Raw genomic sequence first — 23479 nt, forward strand, 5'->3', positions numbered from 1 at the left:
GGCTTGAAGCGTGACAGATGGTGGCACATAATCACCTCTGTGTGGTGCTTTCTGCTGGCTTCCAACAGGCCTGCCTGGCAACCGCTCATGCTGCACAGAGAGGGAGCGGGCTCGGCCCGGCCCAGGCGCACTTCATTTTGTCTTACCTAGTGCAGCTTGTGGAGTTTAGACACGTACCCTACCACTGCCTCTCAAGTATTGAAGCAAGTTTGTAAACAAGCGAGCAGATGGCTTTCAGTAACTGTTCTGCTTCATTATCTCATAAAATTTCCTCAGCTGCTGCCTTAATACCATTTTTGGAAGCACATCAGAAGTTGCAGGAATAAACGAGATATAAAATCTGGTTTTACTACCTTACAATAAACCCTCAATATGGAATGTCAGGTTTTTCAGATTACACAACTTTGCTTCCGAGGAAGGAAGATGGCGAGGGGGTGGGCAGCAGGTGGGTCCTTGCCCTACTCAGGGAATATTAAACATTTCTACTACTTCTCACTCATATTATCCGGGGCCCCAAGCTGTGGTTTAAAAATAATAAACACTACCAGATTCAAATGTACCTAACTCATTGATACTCATTTTTAATGAATCGGCATTAATGCCTTGACATTGTCAGGGCATCAGGTTTTCCATCTTGCTTGTGTTTCATGGCTACAACGTGATTTTTTGTTTTTAACTAACACTCACTTGGCGTATCTCATAGGCCAGCTCACTACTCGAAACTCAGTCCTCAACTAGACAGCCCTCACGTGCATGTGGGGTTGACACCTAAAGACGACCCTCTGGGTGAAGGTATTTTCTTCCAGTGTAATTTCCCTGGCTGAATAAGCCTGTCACACATTTGCATAACACCCCTGAACCACCGTTTCTCGTTTACACACTGGCTCATTTGGCCTTAGTAATCACCCTGTGATGAAGTGGGCTAGTTCTCATTTCCACACCACAGATGTAAACACTGTCAGTAACGGAGGAAGAGCTAGAAACCCAAGGTCACAGAGGCACCTCGAGCTCAAGCTCTCAGAACTGGTTCTCCCAAGATGTGGGAACTTGCCTCTACAGCATCAAAATGACAAGGAGGGAGGGGCGGTTTTACTGCAACAGATTACTCCTGACCAGGCATCAGTAGACATGCTGTGAGCGCCTACCCAGAGTATACTCGCAGCCAGCACCGGTTTGGGATGGGCTGCAAGGTTGCATATATCCAACTGTATGCCAGGATAAGCAATTGCTTTGGGGAATGATTTTTTTTTTTAATTTTTCTACTTTCTTTCTCTTGTCAATGTGTAACATCAAATACTGACTTCGCCATACTGAACCAATAAGAAGAAAGCAACGCCGTGGTTAGCAGTGCTTCTCTTCGGTTAAAGAGTCTCCAGGCGTGTCTTCTCACACTGGATGCTCGGACGGGTAGTTCCATCGGAAACCCCCTCTACCTGTGGCTTGACTCTTCGCTTGGCTCGCAGCAGGGAGCCTAACACTTATTTTTCCTTTTAGTAGGAAACACAGACTTCCACTTTGGGGTTAGTAGTGTGGAGCATTCTATGAACTGATGTGAGCATCTCCTTCTTGCTCCAGAAGGAAAGCAGGAGGAAAAGGGATGGCTAGGACACAGCTCAAGGAGGTCATTCTGTGACGGACAGACACGGAGGCTAACAAACCCCCGGCTTTGCCCACATGTTTTCACACGTCCTGCTGGTGAGCACACAGGACTTCATAACGAGTCCCCTTGGCTCTGTCACCTGTCTGCTCCCCCAATCTGCAACTCAGTTATTTTCCTAGGATGCCCTTCAACTGGGTCTTATTTTCTACCTACCACCAATACGTCCTCAATGTTGACAAGACTTGGCATGGCCTATAGGCAAAGGACAATAGGACACTCTCTCCTTTCCAGGGGAAAGCTAGACCGTGTCAACAGCATTCTTCTGACACTGAGTGAAAGATATGAAGAACCCCAACTTCATCACATGTGCTAACTGGGGAGGGCTCCCCATGGAAGACTGCTACTGAAGGAGAACAGAAATCAAACACCACCACAGCCACACTGGCGTCTGGGAAAAGGAGCCATTATCTCACAGGGAACCATTTAACTTCCTGTTTGAATCCAGAACTCAGAAGGGAGCTAACCCAAAGTCATAGACATTTTTGGAGAGGTGTGACGATTGCGCGACAATTTTATCAAGAAACACCATGCTACAACAGGAACAAGTTTCAGAGACACCAAAGGCTTTGAAAGACCACTGGGAACCTTTCAAGAGCCCCTCGGTGAAGAGGTTGACGGTGACAGGAAGAGTGTCACCAAATCCCACTCTGCTCTAAACTGAGAACCCTTAGGTAAGTTACTCCGGCTGGAGACCTGCCTCTTTGTTAAGTGGGGACAAAACAGAAGATCTGCCAAGAAGAGATGTGGGTGCCAGCAGTAGCTACTCAGGGGGCTGAGGCAGGAGGAACTCTGTGAGTTTGAGCCATCTGGGTCTACACAGCAAGAGTGATATAACTAAAGTAAAAGCACTATGTAAATTCCCCAGTCAGTAACAGGGTGGAGTCATAAGAGATGAACCGCAACTATCTGTCTACATATTAGCCCCAAACGACTATGCGATCCCATGGTAACACCACTTATGGCAGGTAAATGCAGACACAATGCAAATGCCCATCAGTGGATAAAGGATAAACAGAGTGTGACAAACACATAGTATTCGTGGTCAAAAGGATCCCGAAGTGACCGACAACATGGATGGATCTCAATCACTACAACACATGACACTGCCAGGTACAGGCGATAAAGACTGGATCATCACCACCCTCAAAGCAGCTAGCCTAGGCTGCTGGGCTCTGGAGGCAGGGGAGGAGGGGCTCTTGCTTAAGAGGGTATGGAGTGCCTGTGGGGATTGCTGATGCAGTGTCTGACCTAGGTGGTGGTGATGAGTTCCCGGCACCATGGACACCACCCACGGCTCACTCACAGAGGGGCACAAGTGGCGCATGTACGCGCTTCCTCTCCACGCGCACTCGGCATGCTTGCCTGCCTCTGCTTGGTACCTACTTGTTGCAGTGGTGCTTCAGGTGCTTCTTGTAGCTGTCCTCCTGGAACAGGGCGTCTGGGTTGCAGCTCGCCAGCCAGTCCGCATCCTGCACTACCGGCTGCGTACTCTGGGCCTTTACCTTCTTCCCCTTCCGGCCCCTTGGCACAGGGGCCGACAGACCTAGAAGTACCAGGGTCACAGTCACGGAGGCCTTGGCATTGGGCAGTATCGTGTCAGGGGCAGGTGGGAAAACGGTCTACGCTGCCACCCATCACCAAATGGTGGTGTTTCTGGTAGCCTTTTGTGACCCAGACGCACAAAGAACACAAGACCAACCTACCGGAATGATTGAGCAGGGCTCGAGTTTGGCCATCGGCTGTCGGCGTGATCAGGTCCCAGATAAAGCTCTTGATGTTCTCGTCCCCGCGGTAGTGATTGAGACAGTACACCAGGATAGCTCTGCAGATGGTTTCTACGTCTTGCTCAGTGAGCTGACGTTTGTAGCGTCCATGGGACAAGATGTCTGTCCAGCGGCCCCAGCTGGAAAGCAAAGAGGCAGCATGCAGATAGAGTCTGGTTGTAGTGACCTCACCCTGACAGCCCCCCCCCCCCCCATGTACTGGGAAATCCTCGACCCACACCGGCATCAGTAACCTCTGACGACAGGAAAGAAATGCAGGTACCGGCATAAAACACCTCCTTAGAGCAGAAACCACAAAGCCAGGAATTGTGTGGCCACCGAGACACCTATGTGTCTAATGGCTTTCCTAGGCTGTTGGTGGCTACGGCTGTCATTTTTAGGAAAGGCAGGCAATCTGAGGAACTGGAAATTATCACACTGTGCTTCCTTCAACTCTGATTTATATGTTCTTACGGTGACCAACCGTTTAAACTGAAAGATGGCCTGAAGCAGGATGCGTACTAGAAATCCACCACAAACAGACGCCACACCAACGAGTGGAAAGTTAGAAGTCCCGTGGCTCCCTTTCAACAGGGAGTGGTCACTTCCAACTCACAGAGAAAGGGCAGGTGGAAGGACTGAGCCACGGGACAAACACACATGGCGCCACCATCACACACAGCGGCCACACTGTTTTGTCTTGGAAATACTTGCTACACACACACAAAAAAAACAGGTGTAGGACGCAGAGTCTGCTGAGCTGTGCTTCCTCAGGGCGGAGCCTCTCCACTGCCCTCTGCAATAACTGAGAGTAGCGCTTTGGGAACAGAGAGACCACCCTCTGCCAGGGCCTGCCTCTCCCCAAGAGGCCATTCTTCCTGGCAGTCTTGACCTTCCTCAGACCCGTTCCCAAGGCCACCACTCAGCTCCAGGCCTTGTACTTGCTTCACCTTCCCTTCCTCGTGTCTGGTGCTTGACTGATGCTCACCAGGGACACAGTCTCTCTGCGACTCCTCCCAGCAGAGAAGCAGGAGCATGGTACCTACGCTATGTCCTACGGCTGAGCTTCTGTGGTCTCTGTCACATCATCTTAGCACACTGCCATTTCTGCTTGCTCGCCTTCCGCCTCGGGCTGTATCTGCCTTGCGCACAGTGGCGGTCCTGGTGCCCGAGAGGATCCTAGCCCAGTGCCCAGCACGCAGTGGTTATTTAATCCCCAGCAGTAAGAGTGGGACGAGGAGGGGACCTGACTGACAGACGAAATGCCCTGAGCATCCTTCTTAGAACTAGGCGTTATTAGTATGTTCTAGTCTTAATGTTCCCAACAAAATTCCAACTATGATCACCAGGCTGAAACAAGGAAGCAGGGTCAGGGAGCAAAGGGCTGAGGCTAGGGGAGTGTCTGTTCTACACAGAGGCAGGAGAGCTGCCTAGTGGGCACAGATTAGTGCCAAGTTCCTGAGGTAGAGGATAGGCCTCGAATGGCATTGGTGTATCCCACACTAACATCTGTGCAGCGCTGTGCCTCTGTGCTACTGCCTCGTGCACCAAGGAGACACTGGAAGAGCTGCTGTCCTCAGAGAAATGCTGACTGGGATTCCATCAAGACAGACACTGGCGTGACGAGACAGCAGGCCAGAGCGCTAAGCAGGCAGCTGTGAGGAGAGCTGCAAGGGAGGCAGGCTGGTTAAATCTGGGGGTGGAGCCCCCGGGGTCCCTAGGCAGAACAGCCTGTGCACAGGCAGAAACTTGAAGGGCATGAGCAATAGGGTGTGAGTGGAAACAAAGTTCCCAAACGGAGCTCGGACTACCCATGAGACAGCATCCACACGGCAGACAACCTTGCAGGCCTCAGACACGTGCCTCTCCCTGCTCTGCATGAACACTGATCCGCTGGGAGACATGCCCACAGGCGGGACAACATTGAATCGGCTGAAAGACACTTCGGCAGGCGTTTCTATTTTAGGGGCATCAATCTGAGAGTAAACGCGTATCTACTGATTCAGGATTTACTGAGTTCCTGTCATTCAGAGTACTGTGCGGGTGCCAAGCTGTATGAGACATGAAGCTGATGTGAGTCATGAGGGCTTGGGAGTGAGCCTTTAGCAAAAGGAGCCCACAGATGCTTCAAGTTCAGATGGCCTCTTAGGTTTCAGATGAGCCAGAGGAAAGTCCCCGAGTGAGGTCTCTGCCTTTGATGAGACTTTAGAGCAGAAAACTATTAAAAGATAACTGTGGCCATAAAATTTATGCGGCGGTACAGTGTCACGAGATTTCGCAATTTTACATCATTCTTAGTTTTTAATAATCTACAAGTAAACTGGAGTTGCCATAATTCACAAGATGCTAGCTCACACTCCTAACATTCTCTCTCCAGTGACTTCTCTCTCCACACCAAGAGGACCGGACCCCGGGTCATGTTGACCAAATGAGCTACAGACTGCAGAAAGTTAATGTGGAAGCATTTGCCTGGCTACACTAAGAGGAGCCACGCGGATCCACGCAGATATGGCTTTCCTATGCTAAGAGGAGCCACGCGGATCCACGCAGATATGGCTTTCCTATGCTAAGAGGAGCCACGCGGATCCACGCAGATATGGCTTTCCTATGCTAAGAGGAGCCACGCGGATCCACGCAGATATGGCTTTCCTAGGCTAAGAGGAGCCACGCGGATCCACGCAGATATAGCTTTCCTACACTAAGAGCAGCCACGTGGATCCATGCAGATATGGCTTTCCTATGAGAGCTGAGAGTTCCAGCTGTTGGAAAGGGCGATATCACACAGTGAGTCAGCCTTACCCGTAGACCAGCAAGTTCTTCTCCACCCGGAAACACTCGCTCCTGGCATAGCCCTGGGACTTGTCCTGAGGGCGCCGTGGCTTGGCGCAAGGCTTTTCTTCGGAATCGCTTTCCAAGTCGGAGAACTCCATCAGCTCATCCTCCTTCACGGCACTGTACAGCCGGGTCTGCTTCCTTACTCGTGGAGTGTCTATGACCAGGTTGTTCTAACAAAGGAGCAGACGCAGTGAGATTGCAGCCCAACCTTTGGGTCCGATGAGGCAGCAGTCTGGGGGGGGGGGTTCACTCACCCTCCCATTTAAGGCATCGATGTCCAGTTCAGCCTTCTTAGCCCACTTCTGCCAGAAATTTGGGTCATCCAAAGAAATATCTGTCCTATTTCCAGATACAACAAAGCTGGCCTAGAAGGAGGAAGACATGCATTACTCTGAGATGTGTTTCTCAGAGGCAGGGCGCAAGGCAGCCTGTTTCCACCGAATATGCACGTGTTCATCCTCTTCTGTAAACAGGACAGTGGACGGGAGACTCCTCTGGATATGTTCCACACCTGCTCTAGGTATAGGAAAGTACAGCAATGGAAAAAGGCCTTCAACTTGGCTCCAACAAGGTACTGCTCAGAGCAGATTTAAAAAAAAAATAAACCATCCATTTCCTCTAGAAGAAATTGCCTGAACTGTATTGTAAAGCACTTCTAAAAGAAGAAGAAAGGTTGCAGAAATGTTCGTGGCAGGTCACGTGCAAAGGCCCAGAGGAGAGGACCGAGGAGAAAGGGTCTTAAGGAAAAGTAGCCATGGGCAAGTCAGTGAGGGCAGATGCCAGAACAAGTGGCCTTGCATGTGGTGTGGGCAGTCCGACCTCTATCCTGAGGGAAGCAGGGACTATTTAAAAAGAGGGGTAAACTCAAGATGGCTACGACCATGCCTAGAACCACCTGGTGCAGAAGTTACAGCAACACTCTCCAGGGTAGAGATCAGAGCACACCGCTCTCGCAGATTACACAACAAATAATGACAAATATGAAGAAACCGAGACTTCCTCAAAGGACGTTTGTCAAAAGGTAAAGTGAACAGAGGTAGAGCCCAGCAGATGTGAAACACCAAAAGGGAAAAAGGCAGGGAGAACCACCACATCCAGCCCTGGCATCTGCATGCCACTCAGATGAACCATCTGCGTGCACATGTGTGCCAACATGCGCATGCTCGCACACATGCTAATCTTGCACAGACTGAACTGAAATGCATGTGAGGACGGGGAAAAGTCCTGCAAGACAAAGAATGAAAGATGTGAGGGCAGAGCCCAGAGAAGAAGCGCTGCAAGCTGGGGAGACGGAGGAGCTCAACACCCCCACACCCCACACAAACGGGTTATAAAGGGTGTTGGTGAGAACGTGGGAAACACAACTCTTAACAAACAGGTGTGGGCAGGCGACAGGGAACAGTGGCTCTAGGAGACAAACCGGGGTTCATCAATTTCAGCCACCAGGGAAAAGGAAATAAACTTAGCACCAAGCAAACGAACAAGGAACGCTGTCCAGGATGGAGTGAAAGAGAACGTGGAGCCATAGTGCGCTTCAGGGAGTGCAAACTCATGGAGCCGCTGTGGATTCCTCAACACACTGGAAAGGGAACTAGGAAATAAACACAGCTCTGCCACTGAGTGTACTCCTGAAGGAAGCGCTCTTAGTCAACACCACAGAGACACTTGTGGACACACACTTCCCAATAGCCAGGAAATGGAACCAGCCTGGATGCCCAACAACATCTAAACTGATAAAAGACTCTAGCTACACACAATGGAATTTTATTTAGCTGTGAAGAGAAACGAAATCATAGCATTGAAGGAAGGTGGATGGAGCTGGAAACCATTATGTTAAGCAAAATAAGGCAGGTGCAGACAGACACGTAGTTTCTCTCACGTATGAATCTAGATTGTGTATGTCTGTGTTCATGCCTGTGCGCACACGCACGTGCACAAGTGTCATGAAATGACAGGAAGAGATTTTAAGCAAAAGGGTAGAAAGAATAATGGGACACATGGGACATGAAGACGGAAGAAGGGGCTTCTGCGGGGTGGAAGGGGTCCAGCGAGGGGGTGCGAAGGGCATGGGCAGCAGTGGGGGAGGGGCCACACTGCACAATGACAGGTGTGTGATGAAAAGGCCAGGAATAAATCCACTATTTCTATGCTAATTCAAACTTTTCTAATTCATGGAAAAGAAAAACAAACAAACCCAGTCTGTCAGTTCCTTAAAAGATACAGGTGCATATGTGATGCTTAGGTTTTTAATCTGTAGAGGGGGCAGACAGCTAACATCACTCTCTAAGGCTTCCCTTCCTGGCATATGCTAAGAACAAGTGAAAATGTGCTCAAGCAAAAGCTACCATGAAAACGTTAAAAAAAAATTCCAAGTAAGCCGGGCAGTAGTAGTGTAAGCCTTTAATCCCAGCACCTGGGAGGCAGAGGCAGGCAGATCTCTGTGAGTTCGAAGCCAGTCTGAACTAGAGAGAGTTCCAGGACAGCCAGCCAGGGCTACACAGAGAAACCCTGTCTCAAAAACAAACAAACAACAACAAAAGCATGTTGGAGTTGCCAGGGAATTAACTGGCCTATAATTCGTAATGAAAAGCCATGGTTCTGCTTATGTCCTGTGGTCCCCTCATAAGAACGCCTCATGAGTTTTAGCACGCTTTTCTAGAGGCCTGGCCCCTTAGGCAGATTCGAACCTTAGCAAATGTGGAACCTTTTCCTTCGGACTCAATGGTGATAGTGTGGGTTCGACGAAGGAGAATCTGGTCAATGTCCTCTTCACAGAACTTCGACCCTTCGTCTTCCTCGTCCATAAGTGCACCATAAGCTCCCTTTCGTAGAAGGTCTTCTATCTCCTTCTTGGAAAGCTGTTGAACCTGTTTCAGAGAGAGTTTAAGTATTCAAAGGAATGTAGAATTAAAACAGAAACTAAATGTCTTAAGATTTACTAACAACAAAGGAAAACGCGATGAAATACGCTTCAATTTTGAGATGGAAAACAGCCAGTAGATCATGAGTGACGCATGCCTTTAATCCTAGAAATTGGGAGGAGACACATGGATCGCTGTGAGTTCCAGGCCAGCCAGAGCTACACAGTGAGACCCTGCCTCAGGAAAACAGAACAACAAAATCCAGATGCCAAATAATTTCTTACAATCAGATGGCTGTGGCCATTAGCGGGCATGAACACACGGCCCGGGCAGTGCCGTCTTACCCCGTTGGTGGCATTTTCTCTTCCACTCATAGACTGCAGCACGGCTTTATCGAGGCCCAGCTTCAAACTAGCCTTGTCAAACATCTCCCTTTCATAGGAGTTTCTCGTTATCAGCCTGTAGATTTTGACAGACTTGCTCTGCCCTATTCTGTGGCATCGAGCCTGAGCCTGGAGGAAAAAGAAAATCAATGACTGTTGTATTGAAATATAGAGTGGTGTCCTCCCTAAATTTGTATGTTGGAAAGCCAATCTCAATGTGATTTAGAAGTGGGGATTTAGAGGTGGGGACTTAAGGGGTAATTAGGTCATGGGGGTGGTGCCCTAATGAACGGGATTAGCCTCCTAGAAGAAGAGGTAGGAGGGAAGCTGAGTGTGCTCAGAGGAAAATGGCTGTCTGTGCAGAGTTTCTCACCAAAAACCTGATCTTGCTGGCACCCAGACCTCACCCTTCCAGCTCCAGACCCTTGAAAAAGGTGTGGGAAGTGTTTAAGCTGCCCAGTCATGTCGTTTTGTAATGGCAGCCAAACGTGACCAACACAGCTACTTAAGAAGCACTCAGCTCTGGCCAGTTCTAAAACAGCGCATCCCCATAGTTAAAGGTAAGTTTAGAAGGGGTTAAGACGCTCAGCGGCTTCCTCTCCTACACTGCTGGGCTGATGATCACTAGGAGACACCAGCTGAACAGCGACACTGGTTCTCTAGTGTGACTGATGAGTCTTTGTCACAGGAGAGTGGGAAGAGGCGCTGCGCTGGGGCAGCCTGTCCCCGCTTACCTGGAGGTCGTTCTGGGGATTCCAGTCCGAGTCAAAGATGATGCAGGTATCAGCAGCAGTGAGATTAATGCCTAGACCTCCTGCCCTTGTGCACAGCAGGAAAACAAACCTATCGGAATCAGGTTTGGAGAACCTGTCAATGGCTGCCTGGCGGAGGTTGCCTCTGACTCGGCCATCGATCCTTTCGTATGGATACCTGGAAATACAGTAGCAAGGTCTGAAAAACAGCTACCGTTTTTCCTTTCCTTTTTGCTTTTAATTAAGTATCCATTGTGAAATGGGCACTCATAAAATAGAAGGAGTTAACAAATAATTTCAGATGACAGTTGTTTTTCCATATCATTGCCTGAACAATCAAAGAGATTTTTATTTTACTTCCTTTTAAGAAAATAGCTAAATTCTAAAAATACAGTTTGAATTTTAAGTAAGCTTTTCTATCCAAGTTGAATGCAATGAGGGAAAAATTGCCCACTAAAGTATGTGTTGTAAAACAACAACAAACAGAAACCTCCTACACATGGTACATGCCTTTAATTCCAGCACTAGGGAGGCAGAGACAGACAGATCTCTAAGTTTGAGGCCAGCCTTGTCTACAGAGTGAGTTCCAGGACAGTCAGGGCTACACAGAGAAACCTTGTCTCAAAAAAACAAAACAAAACAAGTATACAATGGCCTCACTGTAGTCATAACAGAAGATGCCCTTATGTAATTTTAAAAGGTGAGGTGATACACTGTTTCTATCCACCACCTCTACTGCAAATGTCATTTCTAGGTGACCCAGGAGAGTCCTGGCCTTTCTCTCTGTTGTTTTGTGCAGTGGCCTCACCGTCTCTGAATGAGATAGTCTTCCAGGATGTCCAAGCAGCGCACCATCTGGGAGAAGATAAGCACCCTGTGGCCACCAGCCTTCAGCTTTGGCAGCAGCTTGTCAATCAGCACCAGCTTGCCAGCAGCCTGGATCATTGCCTGGAGCTGAAAATCTGGAGACTCTGCATTGTGCGTTTCTTTAAACTCTTCCAAAATTTTCTCTTCAGCACCTGCAGAGATTGGATGGCATGATGTGAATACCGTGAAGGGGTTTTATTACCGAAAACAATGGATTTGCTTTCCAAACCCACAACAAACTGGCAAAACCAGAAGAGCCCATTCACGTTCAGGAGCAGGAAGCCACCTGCTTCACTCAAAGTTAGACCCAGACACAACTACAGGCCTATGAACAGAACCAGGGTTTTAGGTTCCACATATTGAGACATTTGGGGAAGAGATCCACATTTTTCAACAACCAAATGTTTGCTGTCTATGTTAAAAACAATACAAAACAAAAACAAACAACAAAAGCACGCCCAATTTTCAACAATGGACTGTTAGGCCAGAAATGGTAGAAGCAAGCCACGGGCTGGAAACCCACGGGAAACCAACCTAGCACCTGAACTGTCCAGAAAGGTGCTGTTTACTAAACAAAACGCAAACAGCGATTCTACCTGAGTTACCCGTGAAGCTAAAACCAGAACCAACTCCAAGTCTTCCCGGCCTAACTTTCTTCTCCCCCATGTTTGCTATTGTGTATAAACTTGTGCACGCTAGAGGAGCCTCACGAGAAGGGCTCGTTCCCAGTGAGGAAGGCTTGCCGCTATCTCCTCCAACTCCTCCACCCCATGGTGTGGCTTCAGGAAGCAGCAGCTGACACTTCTTTGGCTGCTCAGGTAATTTGGCTGGAGTTAAGCAGAGGTGATCTGGCCTCCTCCTAGGCCTCCTGGGCTCCCAGCACATCTGATCTTCAGGAAGAACACCAGCTTCTACCTAAAGGGGTTGCTTCTACCACTATACTGTGCCAGGAACTTAGCCCTTTCTACTACTGGAAGATGGGGGTGCAAACGCCTCCCAAAGGCTTCTGAAGGTTGGGGCAGACAGGCCACTGCAGTTAGTCAGGTGGCAGGCATCTCACAGGCAACAGAAAGCAAACCCTGCACAGTCCCGTTTCCAGGAAAGGTGGTTGGTGAGTTTGTCCTTAGGAGGTCATATGCAGAACACCCTGTGACTTAAGAATCATCAGGGGCAGATTAAAGCCACTTGACGTTTGGTCCAAGTGCCAGGCCTTCCCGGGAGCACCTGACCTTTGCACAAAGGCAGACTGGCAGAAAATGCCAACTCTCTGGAACAGGCTAACCCTTACTCCCTCGTCCCCTCCCTTGCACACGAACAAAAAGCTGAGATTCAGATTTTTTTTCTGTAAGTGTGGAAGCAACCCAAGGAAAGACAAAGAACAAAATGTCACATCTCTGATTAAAGGGACGGTGTCTCCTAAGCCTGAGATCTGTAAACCCAGGTTCTGGATTAGGAAAGCTCTTGTGAGCAGGACAGAAAGTAAATATCACATTAGATCTTTTAGAAAGCTTGCTTTTGTATTTTTTGTGTAATGCATCGTAAGATACCTACAATTTAGCAATGAATTTTTTACTTTTAAGATGTTTGGGTGTTCTCTGTCTATGAAGTGTGCAATCCAATCCAAATGAAATGTAATGAACTTTAAAATAAGTTAATGATCAAGGAATAGTTTTTTAAACTGAGATTTTTACTTTCGAGACAGCAAATGTCACACCTGAAATTATTTTAGTAAAAAATTGAAATATAAATAATTTAAACAGAGGAATCTGAACTCACTCTAAAATTTTAAATTCAGTAAGAAAAAGCAAAATAACTCCTGCCTTTTCAATGAATTTATCGTAAAGTGTGAGTGTGCATGCATGTGGGCATGTGAGGGCAGGGGCATCAGACCCCTTCAGAGATGGAGCTACAAGCAGTTGTGAGCCACCTCCTGCCATGTGAGCGCTGGGAATTCAACTCAGGTCTCGCTCATAAGTAAGATGCGCTTTAGTAGCTAAGCATCTCTGCATAACCACCAAGCACCTCTGTATAACCACTGAGTCTTTCTGCAGCCCCCATGACTTCCAGCTCTCGAGGACTTGGGACATGCTTCTATTCCTCTTGTTCTCACGCAGGGAAATCAGAGTCTAGTCGAACAACGCTTAAGTCAGTACGAACAGCTCTGCTGAGGCTGTCCAGGTAGCTATACCTGCTAGCACACCAAATAAATGCCTGCTAGATGCTGGACATTCTTTCCATCACATACGCTTTTGTATTCTGCCCCCCTTCCAGCGGGTTCTCCCATAACGTTCCTCTTACCACTTCCACCTAAGCACAGAATTCTTCCTAAGACACGCCCTGTGGAACAGAACTTTAGCTCAACTGGGGCACTTTCTTTTGTCATGACTAGTTCATAACAATTTAATATGTACAATTACAACTTCCTTATGAAAATTAATTGCGTATAGCAATGGTTCCATGTGAAGTGACACCTTCAGATACTGGTGAGGATGTACCGTTGGCCCATGGACAGTCTCTGTGAGACAATGTCTCCCTTCCTAAGTTCTCCTGCAGCTCAGAGCCTAGTGTGTGTAGTGACACCTTCAGATACTGGGTGAGGATGTGCTGTTGGTCCATGGACAGTCTCTGTGAGACAATGTCTCCCTTCCTAAGTTCTCCTGCAGCTCAGAGCCTAGTGTGTAGCTGCATTTTAAAACCATACTTTGCCCAAAACAAAACAAAACAGAGGCATAAGGACCCATGCTTAACAGATACTTTGTTACTTACTCTAAGGACAGAAACGCTCAAGTCAGGGTAGGACAATTAGGACAAACACCTCCAGGAGTTCTAAGGGGCTCAGGAAGAAGAACTATACAGGAGACCCTAGAGAGAATCAGCCATGGAAAAGACCCACAAGCCATGTTTTGTGGGGAAAACCTCGGCAATGCTCGATGCATACATTTATTCTGAGAGGCGCCGGGGTGGCCATTTCATCATAGCGCTGAGCAACTAGGATACAGGTCCCACCAGCACAGGAGTCCTCTGGGGAGTACTTTTTCCCCCTTTTCCCGTTGGAGATAGCTATTGTCTGTTTTCTTCCTATAGGCTATGAATGAACAAGTGTGTGCACACACCCAGGTGTGTCCTTCACACACGCCAGTAACTTCACTAAGTCCCAGCTCACTGACTGGGTGATGCCATAAAGGCTTACAAACGCATAACGGCATGATTAGGGGGCTTGCGTAATAAACATGCAGCCATCACACACGACACTCTTCAGAAAACAAAACCAAAGCCACTACCTTCAAAAGCAGTTCACAGACCTCGCAGCAGAGCAAGTGGCCTCAGGCTCTGTGCTCTGAGGCTATCGCAGGCAGACACCACTTTCTACACTAACAAGGGTATGCAAGGAGGTCAACAGGTGTACGCTGCCGGTGAGACAGGAAAGGTGAGGAACTTTAGGTCAGCTGACCTTGACTCTCACAAATCAGATGGATGAGGCTTTGTCCTAACTGCACTTCTAGCCTATTATAAACATCCACAAGAACTCCGAGCTACCTGCCAGCACAGCATAAACTGCCCAGATCCCAGCCACAGAGCCCCTAGCTCGTCTGCTTGCTTGCCTGTCTGTCCTTCCACCTTTTTTATATTGCCTGTAATCAGTATCTCTATTGTTTTCACTTTTGAGGCAGGCTCTCATGAACAAGACCCTCACCCCTTTGCCCTCCCCATGCCTCAAGTATGCTACATAGCTGACAAGAACCCTGAACCTCGGATCCTGCTGCCTGTACTTCTTCAGTGCTGGGATTATAAGCATGTGATACCACACCTGGCTTTATGCTGTGTGCTGGGATGGAACAGTAAGATGAGACACATCCTCAGCCCCACAGACATTTCTAGTCAGGGCTCAGTTCCAACACCAGCCACGGCTTCCCTCTGCCTACAGTCTTGGGCGAAAGTAACATGTGACCCCATCTGATGGCATCATAGCAGGGTCCAGTGTGTCTGGCAGTCCTGGGTCTCACACATTGCTGTACTCTGGATGAGATCCCGTCTGTTCTTTCTTTGTCTGCATTAGGACTTCAGCCTTAGCATCCCTTTCTTTTCCTAGTCCCGCCTGGCAAAATCCTTGTCTCGTGCATCATCTTTCTCTGAGATTTCCATCTTAGTTCTTCTACATCCTGACAGGTCCATCTAAGTCCATACTGGCTGTGCTCGTACAGGCATGGGACACACATCTCCTTAACCATTTTTGGGAGCATTTATGAGTATTTAACCCATGGAAGCCCCATGTCACTATGGAATAGAAAATGAAGTCTCCATAGGTAATGGGGACAACATAACGGACACGACTTTAAGATCCCTTTCCGTTTTTCAGGAGACACATGCTGGAAGTCTCCAGACTCCAAGGGATCGAAGGCCACTTTTCTACCCGATGCCTGAGGTGGCTGGCAGCGCTGCCCACACGGGGATGCTCTTTAGCACTTGGGAACCAAACACCCACCTCCCTTCTAAAGACCTCACAGGGTTCCCCTGTCTTTAGCAGCCCGCCCCTCCTAACATCATCCATTCCTGGCAAACGCCTGCTTTCAGATGAAGGGGATCAGTAGGAGGCAAGATGGCATGGCATTTCCGGGTTCACGGGAGCACCGGCCACTAACCTCAGCAACGACAAAGGAGGGCCCCCGGGCCACCCCCCATGAGCAGATAGGAAGGTGACTCGCGCACACCATGAGCGCTTCAGCGTAAGGGCAGAGGGGAGCTTCTGAAGCTTGTACCAACCTCCCGTATAACAAGCTCCAGGAGGGCGGGCGGGCGGGCGGGCTTACCATTGATTAGATAGGGGTGATTGCAGCACTTTCTCAGTTCCATCATAGTGTTTAAAAGGTTAGGTACGTTAGCTTGTCCACCACCTTTGGAAAGAAATGTAAAATTCTTCTCAAGGATGGCTCGGTAATATTTCTTCTGAATGTTTGTTAGCTCAACTTCAATAATAGTTTCTTCTTTGGGGGCCAAGTTCTTTTCTACATCCTCTTTGAGACGTCTCAACATCATTGGCTTTAGAATAGCCTGTAGTTTTTGCACCTAAAAAAGGACCTCAGGTCAATACTGGCATCTCCATTTGTTCGGGTGTTAAAACATTCTGGCATATTAAAATAGGGAAGGCTGTCTTATTGATTTAACATCCACTTTCAGTTTTCAAAGCCTCAGAGGAATGTGAGGCGCTAACCTCTGCGCTGTCCTAAGAGAAACAGAAAAGGCTGGGTGGCTTATGTCAAAGAGAAAACTTCACCTATCCAGAATTCCTGACTAGCTTGAAGGGCTTGAAAACCTCAGAGTTGGAATTGGGGGAAGGGTGTTTAGTTTTCCCTTTTGTCTAAGCCATGGAGATGAACAGGAAGAGGACAGGAGCAACGTCAGAGGTTTCTGTGTTTCTCTTCCATTGTGGAAAGAGACACAGAATGAGAGTAAGGGAGCTGGGAGAGATTACTCTGCATCGGGGGCCAAACCAAAGAGGGACATCACCCTCTGGCTCTCTTTTCAGCAACTGGCACAGCACTGTGACCTTAGAGGAGAAACAGAACAGAGCACCCTCTGAACGGAATCAGAAGGTTTGAGCCTCTAAGCTGGAAAGGGGGCAAATAAGCCCAAGAGTTCAAGCTTATAAATACATTTATTTCAAAATTAGTGAGGTGCAGGTCTTTGCTGGCTCACTGACAGGAGGCTCCCCGTGAACCAACACATGCACACCTCATGCAGTGCCGACAACAACCAAGTACTTCTCATACACAAGCCCTCTAGCTTCTCCCAGAAATCTCCAAGGAAAATAAATAGGCTTGAAGCAGTACAGTTCAGAAATGAGAGTGAGGACCCAAAGCTCCAGTGGGCAAGTGATCCTATAAAACCCCTGCGACTTCTGACCAGTACACCCTGCAGAGACGCTAACCCAGGGGCACAAAACTCTGTGAAGGCTGGGTCTATAAAAGAACCTGCCTATAAAAACACAACGGGTTTCCGTGGGAGCTGAGGGACAAACAAGATCACCTTCGTAATGATGACCTAAAGTCCTAGAGAAGGGGACACAAAGCTGTTCGCCAGGGTGGCAAATACTGTGACCTAATCCTTCCATCTTAGAGTCGCAAAAGCCAATGCTTTGCCATTGCATGAGCTCATCTTCAGTGTCGTGACCAAAGGCAATGTGTAGGGGCAAGTACCTGTTCTTCTGTTTTCAGATCACCAAATTCTTGCATGAAGGTTGTTTCTGAAGGGAAGCGACTTGGCTCCAAGAAATGGAGCAGGCTGAAGAGCTCTTCCACGGTGTTCTGCAGCGGGGTCCCCGTCAGCAGCACTTTGTGTTCCTAGAAGAATGTGAGAGGAACAGCTTGCCCAACTGGGGCAGAACAATTTCTTAAAGCCAACACTTTTCTCTCCGCACCTATACTCCCCTACTTCTGTTCCCAGTGGCAATCAGCATCCGCTGTACACACGTACCCAAGGTGTAGAGCTCAGAACAGAGAGAGAGAGAGATGCAGGCACGCGCAGCTCCTGCTCCAGGTAAACACCACACAGCGCAAACACTGCGGACTCTTCCCACGTGCCCGGACACTCTCCTTCTGAGTTTCCTAGGCTGATAGTTAAGGATGACCGTTTTCTAAGTCCCTCAGTCTCAGTGGCTTGCTTTCTCCACTGTAGTTCAATTTTCCCTAAAGTCCCTAGACGCAGTCGCTCGCTCCTTTCTGTTCCCCCCATCAGCAGGACATTTACCTTTCCATCTGCTTCCTGCAATGACTCACGGTAGAGACTAAAGAAGTGCTTCAAGTGCAAAGCGCATGAAAACTGAGTTTGTTCTGCGAAAATTTCCAACTAACAGAGAAGTCGGCTTAGTTTTAAATACCAAAATCATTAAAAAGTCTTTCTTTAGCTCGTATTCTAGCTTGTGAGCCCCTCTCCAGCTCTTAATACAGCTATGCCTTCTCTATGTCTACATAGGTAACAGAGATGATGCCTTTTAGACTGGTCAGAATTAACAACGTTAACTTGCTGTTTTTAAAATGTTTTCTGAGACAGGATCTGGTGTGTCCCATGCTGGCCTTGAACTTAGCACCCTCCTGCCTCTACCTTTCAGGTGCTAAGATGACAGGCAGACATCACCACACCAGGTTTTTGTTGTTGTTGTTTTTTTGAGACAGGGTTTCTCTGTATATCTTTGGCTGTCCTGGAACTCACTTTGTAGACCAGGTTGGCCTCAAACTCACAGAGATCCTCCTGCTTCTGCCTCCTGAGTGCTGGGAGTAAAGGCATTTGCCACCACAACCTGGCAGCCAGGTTTTATATAGCACTTTGGGGGCTGGGTCAAGCCAACATAGGGTTTTGTGGATGTTAGGTTCTACCAACTGAGTTACACTCTTAACCCCAAGCTTATGAATTTTAAAAGACTTAATATTTCCTTCTTTGTTTTGGTATTTGGTATATAGTACAACAAAATTATTTTAGGAAATGACTGCTTCAAAGGTAAGATTTTTCTGGTTTAACCTGAAATCTTACCATGCAGAATCTATGCTCACTAAACTATTGTGCGATAATTTAAGCAATGGCAATATCTACCAGGTCTATCTGTCAATCAAGTTCTTTAGCAGTGAGGTGAAGTGGTTTGATGGTTTTGTTCCTTTTTCTTCCCCTCTCTCAGTAGAAGTCTCCGGTTAAGGAAGATGGATAGATCACCATCGTCATTAGGCTCATAAAGTGTGAGCAGTTTGCAAATGAACGGAAGGTCTTCTGACTGGTGGATATCAAGGGCCAGGATCACTGATTTGCCAAAGTCTGGGTGACTTTATCCGAGAATGATTGAAAGTGCAGTCACAGAGCGAGGAGAGATCACTGTGATGGAGGAATGGTACTGACTGTCGTGGAGCTCTCCCATACCTTTTCTTACTATCCTAAGCTCTGTTAAAGACTTTTAAGTACACTTATGTCAAAGTAAACTTATTTGGGAAAAGGGAGCCCCATCTTGGGGTACTGGGCATCATCACCTCCAACCTCAATGGAGAGGTAGAGATGCTTCTGCCTTGAAAACACGATCGCTCTCTTTAGTATGGATGGAGGATGTGTGCTTAATTTCATTTTAGCAACACTTTGTGCGTGTGTGGAGCCTCCTGCCAATGAATGAGGAGACAACAGATTCAATGAAGACCTACAACAACCTCATGGCAGCCCTCCTGTTGAAGGCATTCCTTCCAGAGTTCCTATGGACGACCATGGTGACCATCGATACCCCACCACATCTCCATTGCCTTTGCCATGGAGTAGAAGAAGATACCTAGAAATCCTCTTTGACTTGGAGATCATCTTCAACAAGTGCATGCCCTAAGGGGTACTTACAGGGCTCCTTCTCACTGTTTGACAATGGTAAGCATATAGGCTAACATGACTTTGAAGGTGGGATTTAAGCACAAGCAATCAGCTATTCTGAATTAGATAAATAAAGTGACATTTTGAATTTGAACAACAATAACATATTCTGCCTTAAAAAGCATCTCTTCTGAGACAAGTCTTTGGAGGTTTCCAGAGCATTAGCCAGAATGTGTTACAGGCACAGTGGCCATGGCAGTCAGAACCTAGGACTGGTCTCCCACAGCAAGGGACAGCCTCAGCCTCCCCTGGTTAACTCAGTGAGGAAAATAGTATTATTTTCCTACGTGATATCATGCATAAAAGATAAATATTTGGATGTGTAACAGAAAAGTTATTTCTATTCCAGATTCTAATCCATTTATAAAATGCTAGTTTCCAAAACATCTCAAAGCAAGTGAATTTTTTGATGCTGACAGGGTAAATTAATTTTTCTCAGTAACAAAGGGGTGTTTTACAATGAGACTCTACTATTTTGAGACATGGGAACTAACAATAAAATACAACTTAAGACAAACTCAGTCACATGACTTTAAGCCTTCCGAAAGGGACCATGAGACTATCTCTTAGTGAATTGCCATGAAGGCACACTCCTGCTCGGAAGATAAATTAGACAGGTCGTGAACATGTATGTTTACCTACAAAGAAAGAATTACTGCGCCACACTGCCCAAGTGTCGCCTGGAGAAACCAAAGACAGCTAGGAGCTGTTCCTTCTATAAAATACCACGTCAAGACTTTTCTCTGTTTCTAAATGTTCATGCAGCTTTGTGGAATGGCTACCAAAATTGGTGAGGTGCTTTACAAAAGACGTAGGACAATGTTAATAAGTTCTTTACTTGACAGGAAAATGGGTAATGCTACCCTATGTAGAAAAAAAAAATCGGTCAAACTTCTTCCTTTAAGCAAAATTAGTTTCACCTGTTTGTGATTAAAGAAGGGCTTGTTAGTCCCTTGCAAAGCTCTGACAGAAGGCTCTGAGGTTCTTTTCAGCAGTTGAGGTCTTCAATAAATGTGGACAGCCCCAAACATGCAGAAAGTCCCCTCCACTCTCAATATCGAGAGACCTACAGAAGCTCTTTAGTTTCTTGAAATTCGTCAAATCTGCCAACACAATTAAAAAAAAAAAAAAGAACAACTTTCTTTCCTTTACAGCTGTACATTAGAAATGAGGGGCAGGGCTAGTGAGATGGCTTATCCGGTAAAGGCACTTGCTGCCAAACTGACAACCTGAGTTCCTGTGCCAGAACCCCCGTGGTGCCGAGAACCAATGAGGCTCGCCTCACACTTCCATGGTGCACCACGGTGTGTGTGTGTGTGTGTGTGTACACTCAGCACACGAGTGAACAAATGTATGGGAGGGGTAGACAGAGGGACATGCATGGTCAGGCTGTGCTGCCAACTCTAGATTAAGAAGGAACCGAAGAGCAACTCAAGCAGCAACTGCTGGCACAGGATTGCACACACAGCAGCAGGCACAATCAGGAACCAGATGCTGCTATTCTGACAATATACCTGTGGCAATTATTCCTAGAGGAAAGAAAAGTCTTAGCACACCAAAGGAGGAACACGTGGCTATTTCTTTGGAGACTGGAAGATCACAAGGTTAAAAAAAAAAACTCAGAATCAATGTAAGATCTTCAATATCTCAAGCCTTTCAGCAATTTACAAACTGAAGGGATGGCCCAGCCAACCAACTCACTGTGTACATACAAAACTGGCCCCAGTGGGGCAAAACCACATGCTTGGGAACACAGCTGGACTGTCAGTCGTCACAGTGGCAACGTTTGGCTCAGAAGGTAATGCCATGGCAGATACTTGGTGAAAATATCATGACTCTACTCTGCTGTGATACCAGCAAAGCGGTAAGGAGGAGCAGGAGACAGCAGCTTGGCTGCTTAGTAGCTAAGTAGCTTAGCTTAGGAAACCGACAGGCTCAGCATGTACCCTTCACAGGCAACACAAAACTCAAGCTACGGTGCAGAGACCGCGCCATCGATGGTCACTAACCAAGTCCATCATCTTCAGTCCTTCCAGCAGCTTGCAGTTCCTGTTCTTCAGCCTGTGGGCTTCGTCGATGACCACACAGCGCCAGGGGATACTGCGCAGCTCAGGACAGTCCGTCAGGATCATCTCGAAAGTAGTGATGATGGCATGAAACTTATAGGACCCCTTTATCACTCGACCCTACAGGAACAAGTCAGAATGATCACAAGGGAGAGACTACGTTGGTACATGGACGATGAGGATAACTAGGCCGCTAAGATCTACGTACTGAACCCCTGGAGACCTCTTATTTTACAACTTGCCATAGAAATCACATGGAATGAAGTGCCGTTAAGAGCATGCGGTCTAGTCACAGCCCACAGAACCCAAGGGGTGTAAGGCCAAGGGAACTGAGTGCCAAGGGAAATTGAATTTGTTTAGAAGTTTCTCGAGCTTCTTTCTAAACTTGTTTTATCAATATTTCTTGTAAAATGCCAGAACAGTTGAAATTTAAAAAATTCAAAAATCCCAAGAAGATGGCCCTTGGAATTTTTTAAATCTAAAGACAAATACGGGTTTCAATATTTTTCTCCTTTAACTGTAGGCTGCACTTTTTTATTTAAAGAGTGCATGTGTATAAAAACCACCTTATTTCTAACTCCAGATCCACCTGCCTCTGACTCCTTCACCGGCCTGCGCCACCAGAGCCGGCCCACCTTATTTCTAATTACAGGACATCCTCTATTGCTTAAAGCTTACACATGTTCTAGCATGCATCATGCCCTATCATGGCATGCATAATGCTTCATTGCCAGTATTAGGCAATTACAAGCAGGTAACTACGGCAAGACAAAATTAAAGCAATTCTCACGTGAGCCAAAGCATTAAAGTCTTCGTCTTTGATATACTTGAATTTTTAAAATACTTAATTATTTTTTTACTTCTGGTCACAGTTCAAAATGTTCTCTCTGATCACATTTTGCTATCATCTTCTGTTTGGTATTGTCTTAGGCATATAAAATAAAATAAGCAAACTAATATATTATGGAGTTTTGTGGCCACCAAATATTAAAGTTATTCTTTCTAACTAAATAATCAGAATGACAAACGCTAGAAATAGAAAAAGCACGTATAAAATATAAAAATATTCGCGGATGTAGAAAGATGACAGAAACGTGTAATGGACAAGCAATCTCAAGCAAGTCTCTCAAGTGAGCAAATCGAGGCATCACCATGCCCCAGAGATTTGGGTCTTCAGCATGCACAGGGGTCACACCCCAACAAGTCTTACCTGGGGATCTTTGAAGTACATTTCATACAACTGAATGGTCCGACGACTAGCTTGGCTCCCATGATACACAACCACGTTTAGCTCCGTCCAGGTTCGGAATTCCCTTTCCCAGTTGGGGATCGTGGACAATGGGGCGATTACTAAAAAAGGGCCATGGATTCCTTTCAAATATATCTCATAGAGAAATGTAATGGACTGGATAGTCTTTCCCAAACCCATTTCATCTGCTAAAATGCAGTTTCGCCTTTAAGAAGGAAAAAAGACAGAAAAGCTTAGTGAGTATTAGCTATTCTGTAACTATTTTCTTAGTTCAACAAAATACAGGTCAAAGGGAATCGCTAAGAAACAAATATTTCTACATAGCTCTGTCAATTTCTCTATTAATTTTGTCAGTGGATAAATTAAGTGCATCCCAACAGTTGGATTTTAAAAATGTATTACAGCATTAACTATTACTTAAAGTTTGCTAAAATTAATATTTCTAATACTGCAAGGGATAAGAGCTACAGCATTTATTAAAAGTAAAGAGGAACGTGTTTTACGCACATGTTGTACCAATTGAAAAGTAGCCAGTTCACTCCCTCCAACTGGTATTCCCTGAGTTTGTTATTGTTTCTATACTCCCTGGAACTCTCCGACTTCTTCCAGTCATCAGCAGGAGGTCGCTCCTGTTCCAAAGACAGGAAATCCCATT

At 46.8% G+C, this 23479-nt stretch overlaps 1 protein-coding gene across 7 annotated transcripts in view; it reads right to left on the reverse strand.

The window, feature by feature from the left end:
• The window catches only part of Chd7 (chromodomain helicase DNA binding protein 7), a 179626-nt gene that overhangs the window by 16024 nt on the left and 140123 nt on the right, over nucleotides 1-23479 (reverse strand). For all 7 annotated transcript variants that reach the window (XM_075967014.1, XM_075967015.1, XM_075967013.1 and 4 more), the window contains exons 11-23: nucleotides 23332-23453; nucleotides 22786-23029; nucleotides 21519-21695; nucleotides 17316-17459; nucleotides 15930-16185; nucleotides 11063-11273; nucleotides 10237-10432; nucleotides 9464-9631; nucleotides 8946-9125; nucleotides 6513-6623; nucleotides 6223-6428; nucleotides 3364-3563; nucleotides 3044-3203 (exon numbers count right to left, since the gene is read on the reverse strand). In XM_075967014.1, the coding sequence (XP_075823129.1) occupies nucleotides 3044-3203; nucleotides 3364-3563; nucleotides 6223-6428; nucleotides 6513-6623; nucleotides 8946-9125; nucleotides 9464-9631; nucleotides 10237-10432; nucleotides 11063-11273; nucleotides 15930-16185; nucleotides 17316-17459; nucleotides 21519-21695; nucleotides 22786-23029; nucleotides 23332-23453 (2375 nt within the window). The remainder of the gene's footprint in view (nucleotides 1-3043; nucleotides 3204-3363; nucleotides 3564-6222; nucleotides 6429-6512; nucleotides 6624-8945; nucleotides 9126-9463; nucleotides 9632-10236; nucleotides 10433-11062; nucleotides 11274-15929; nucleotides 16186-17315; nucleotides 17460-21518; nucleotides 21696-22785; nucleotides 23030-23331; nucleotides 23454-23479) is intronic.

The sequence above is a fragment of the Microtus pennsylvanicus genome, chromosome 3 (assembly GCF_037038515.1).
Source record: "Microtus pennsylvanicus isolate mMicPen1 chromosome 3, mMicPen1.hap1, whole genome shotgun sequence".
Classification (NCBI taxonomy): domain Eukaryota; kingdom Metazoa; phylum Chordata; class Mammalia; order Rodentia; family Cricetidae; genus Microtus; species Microtus pennsylvanicus.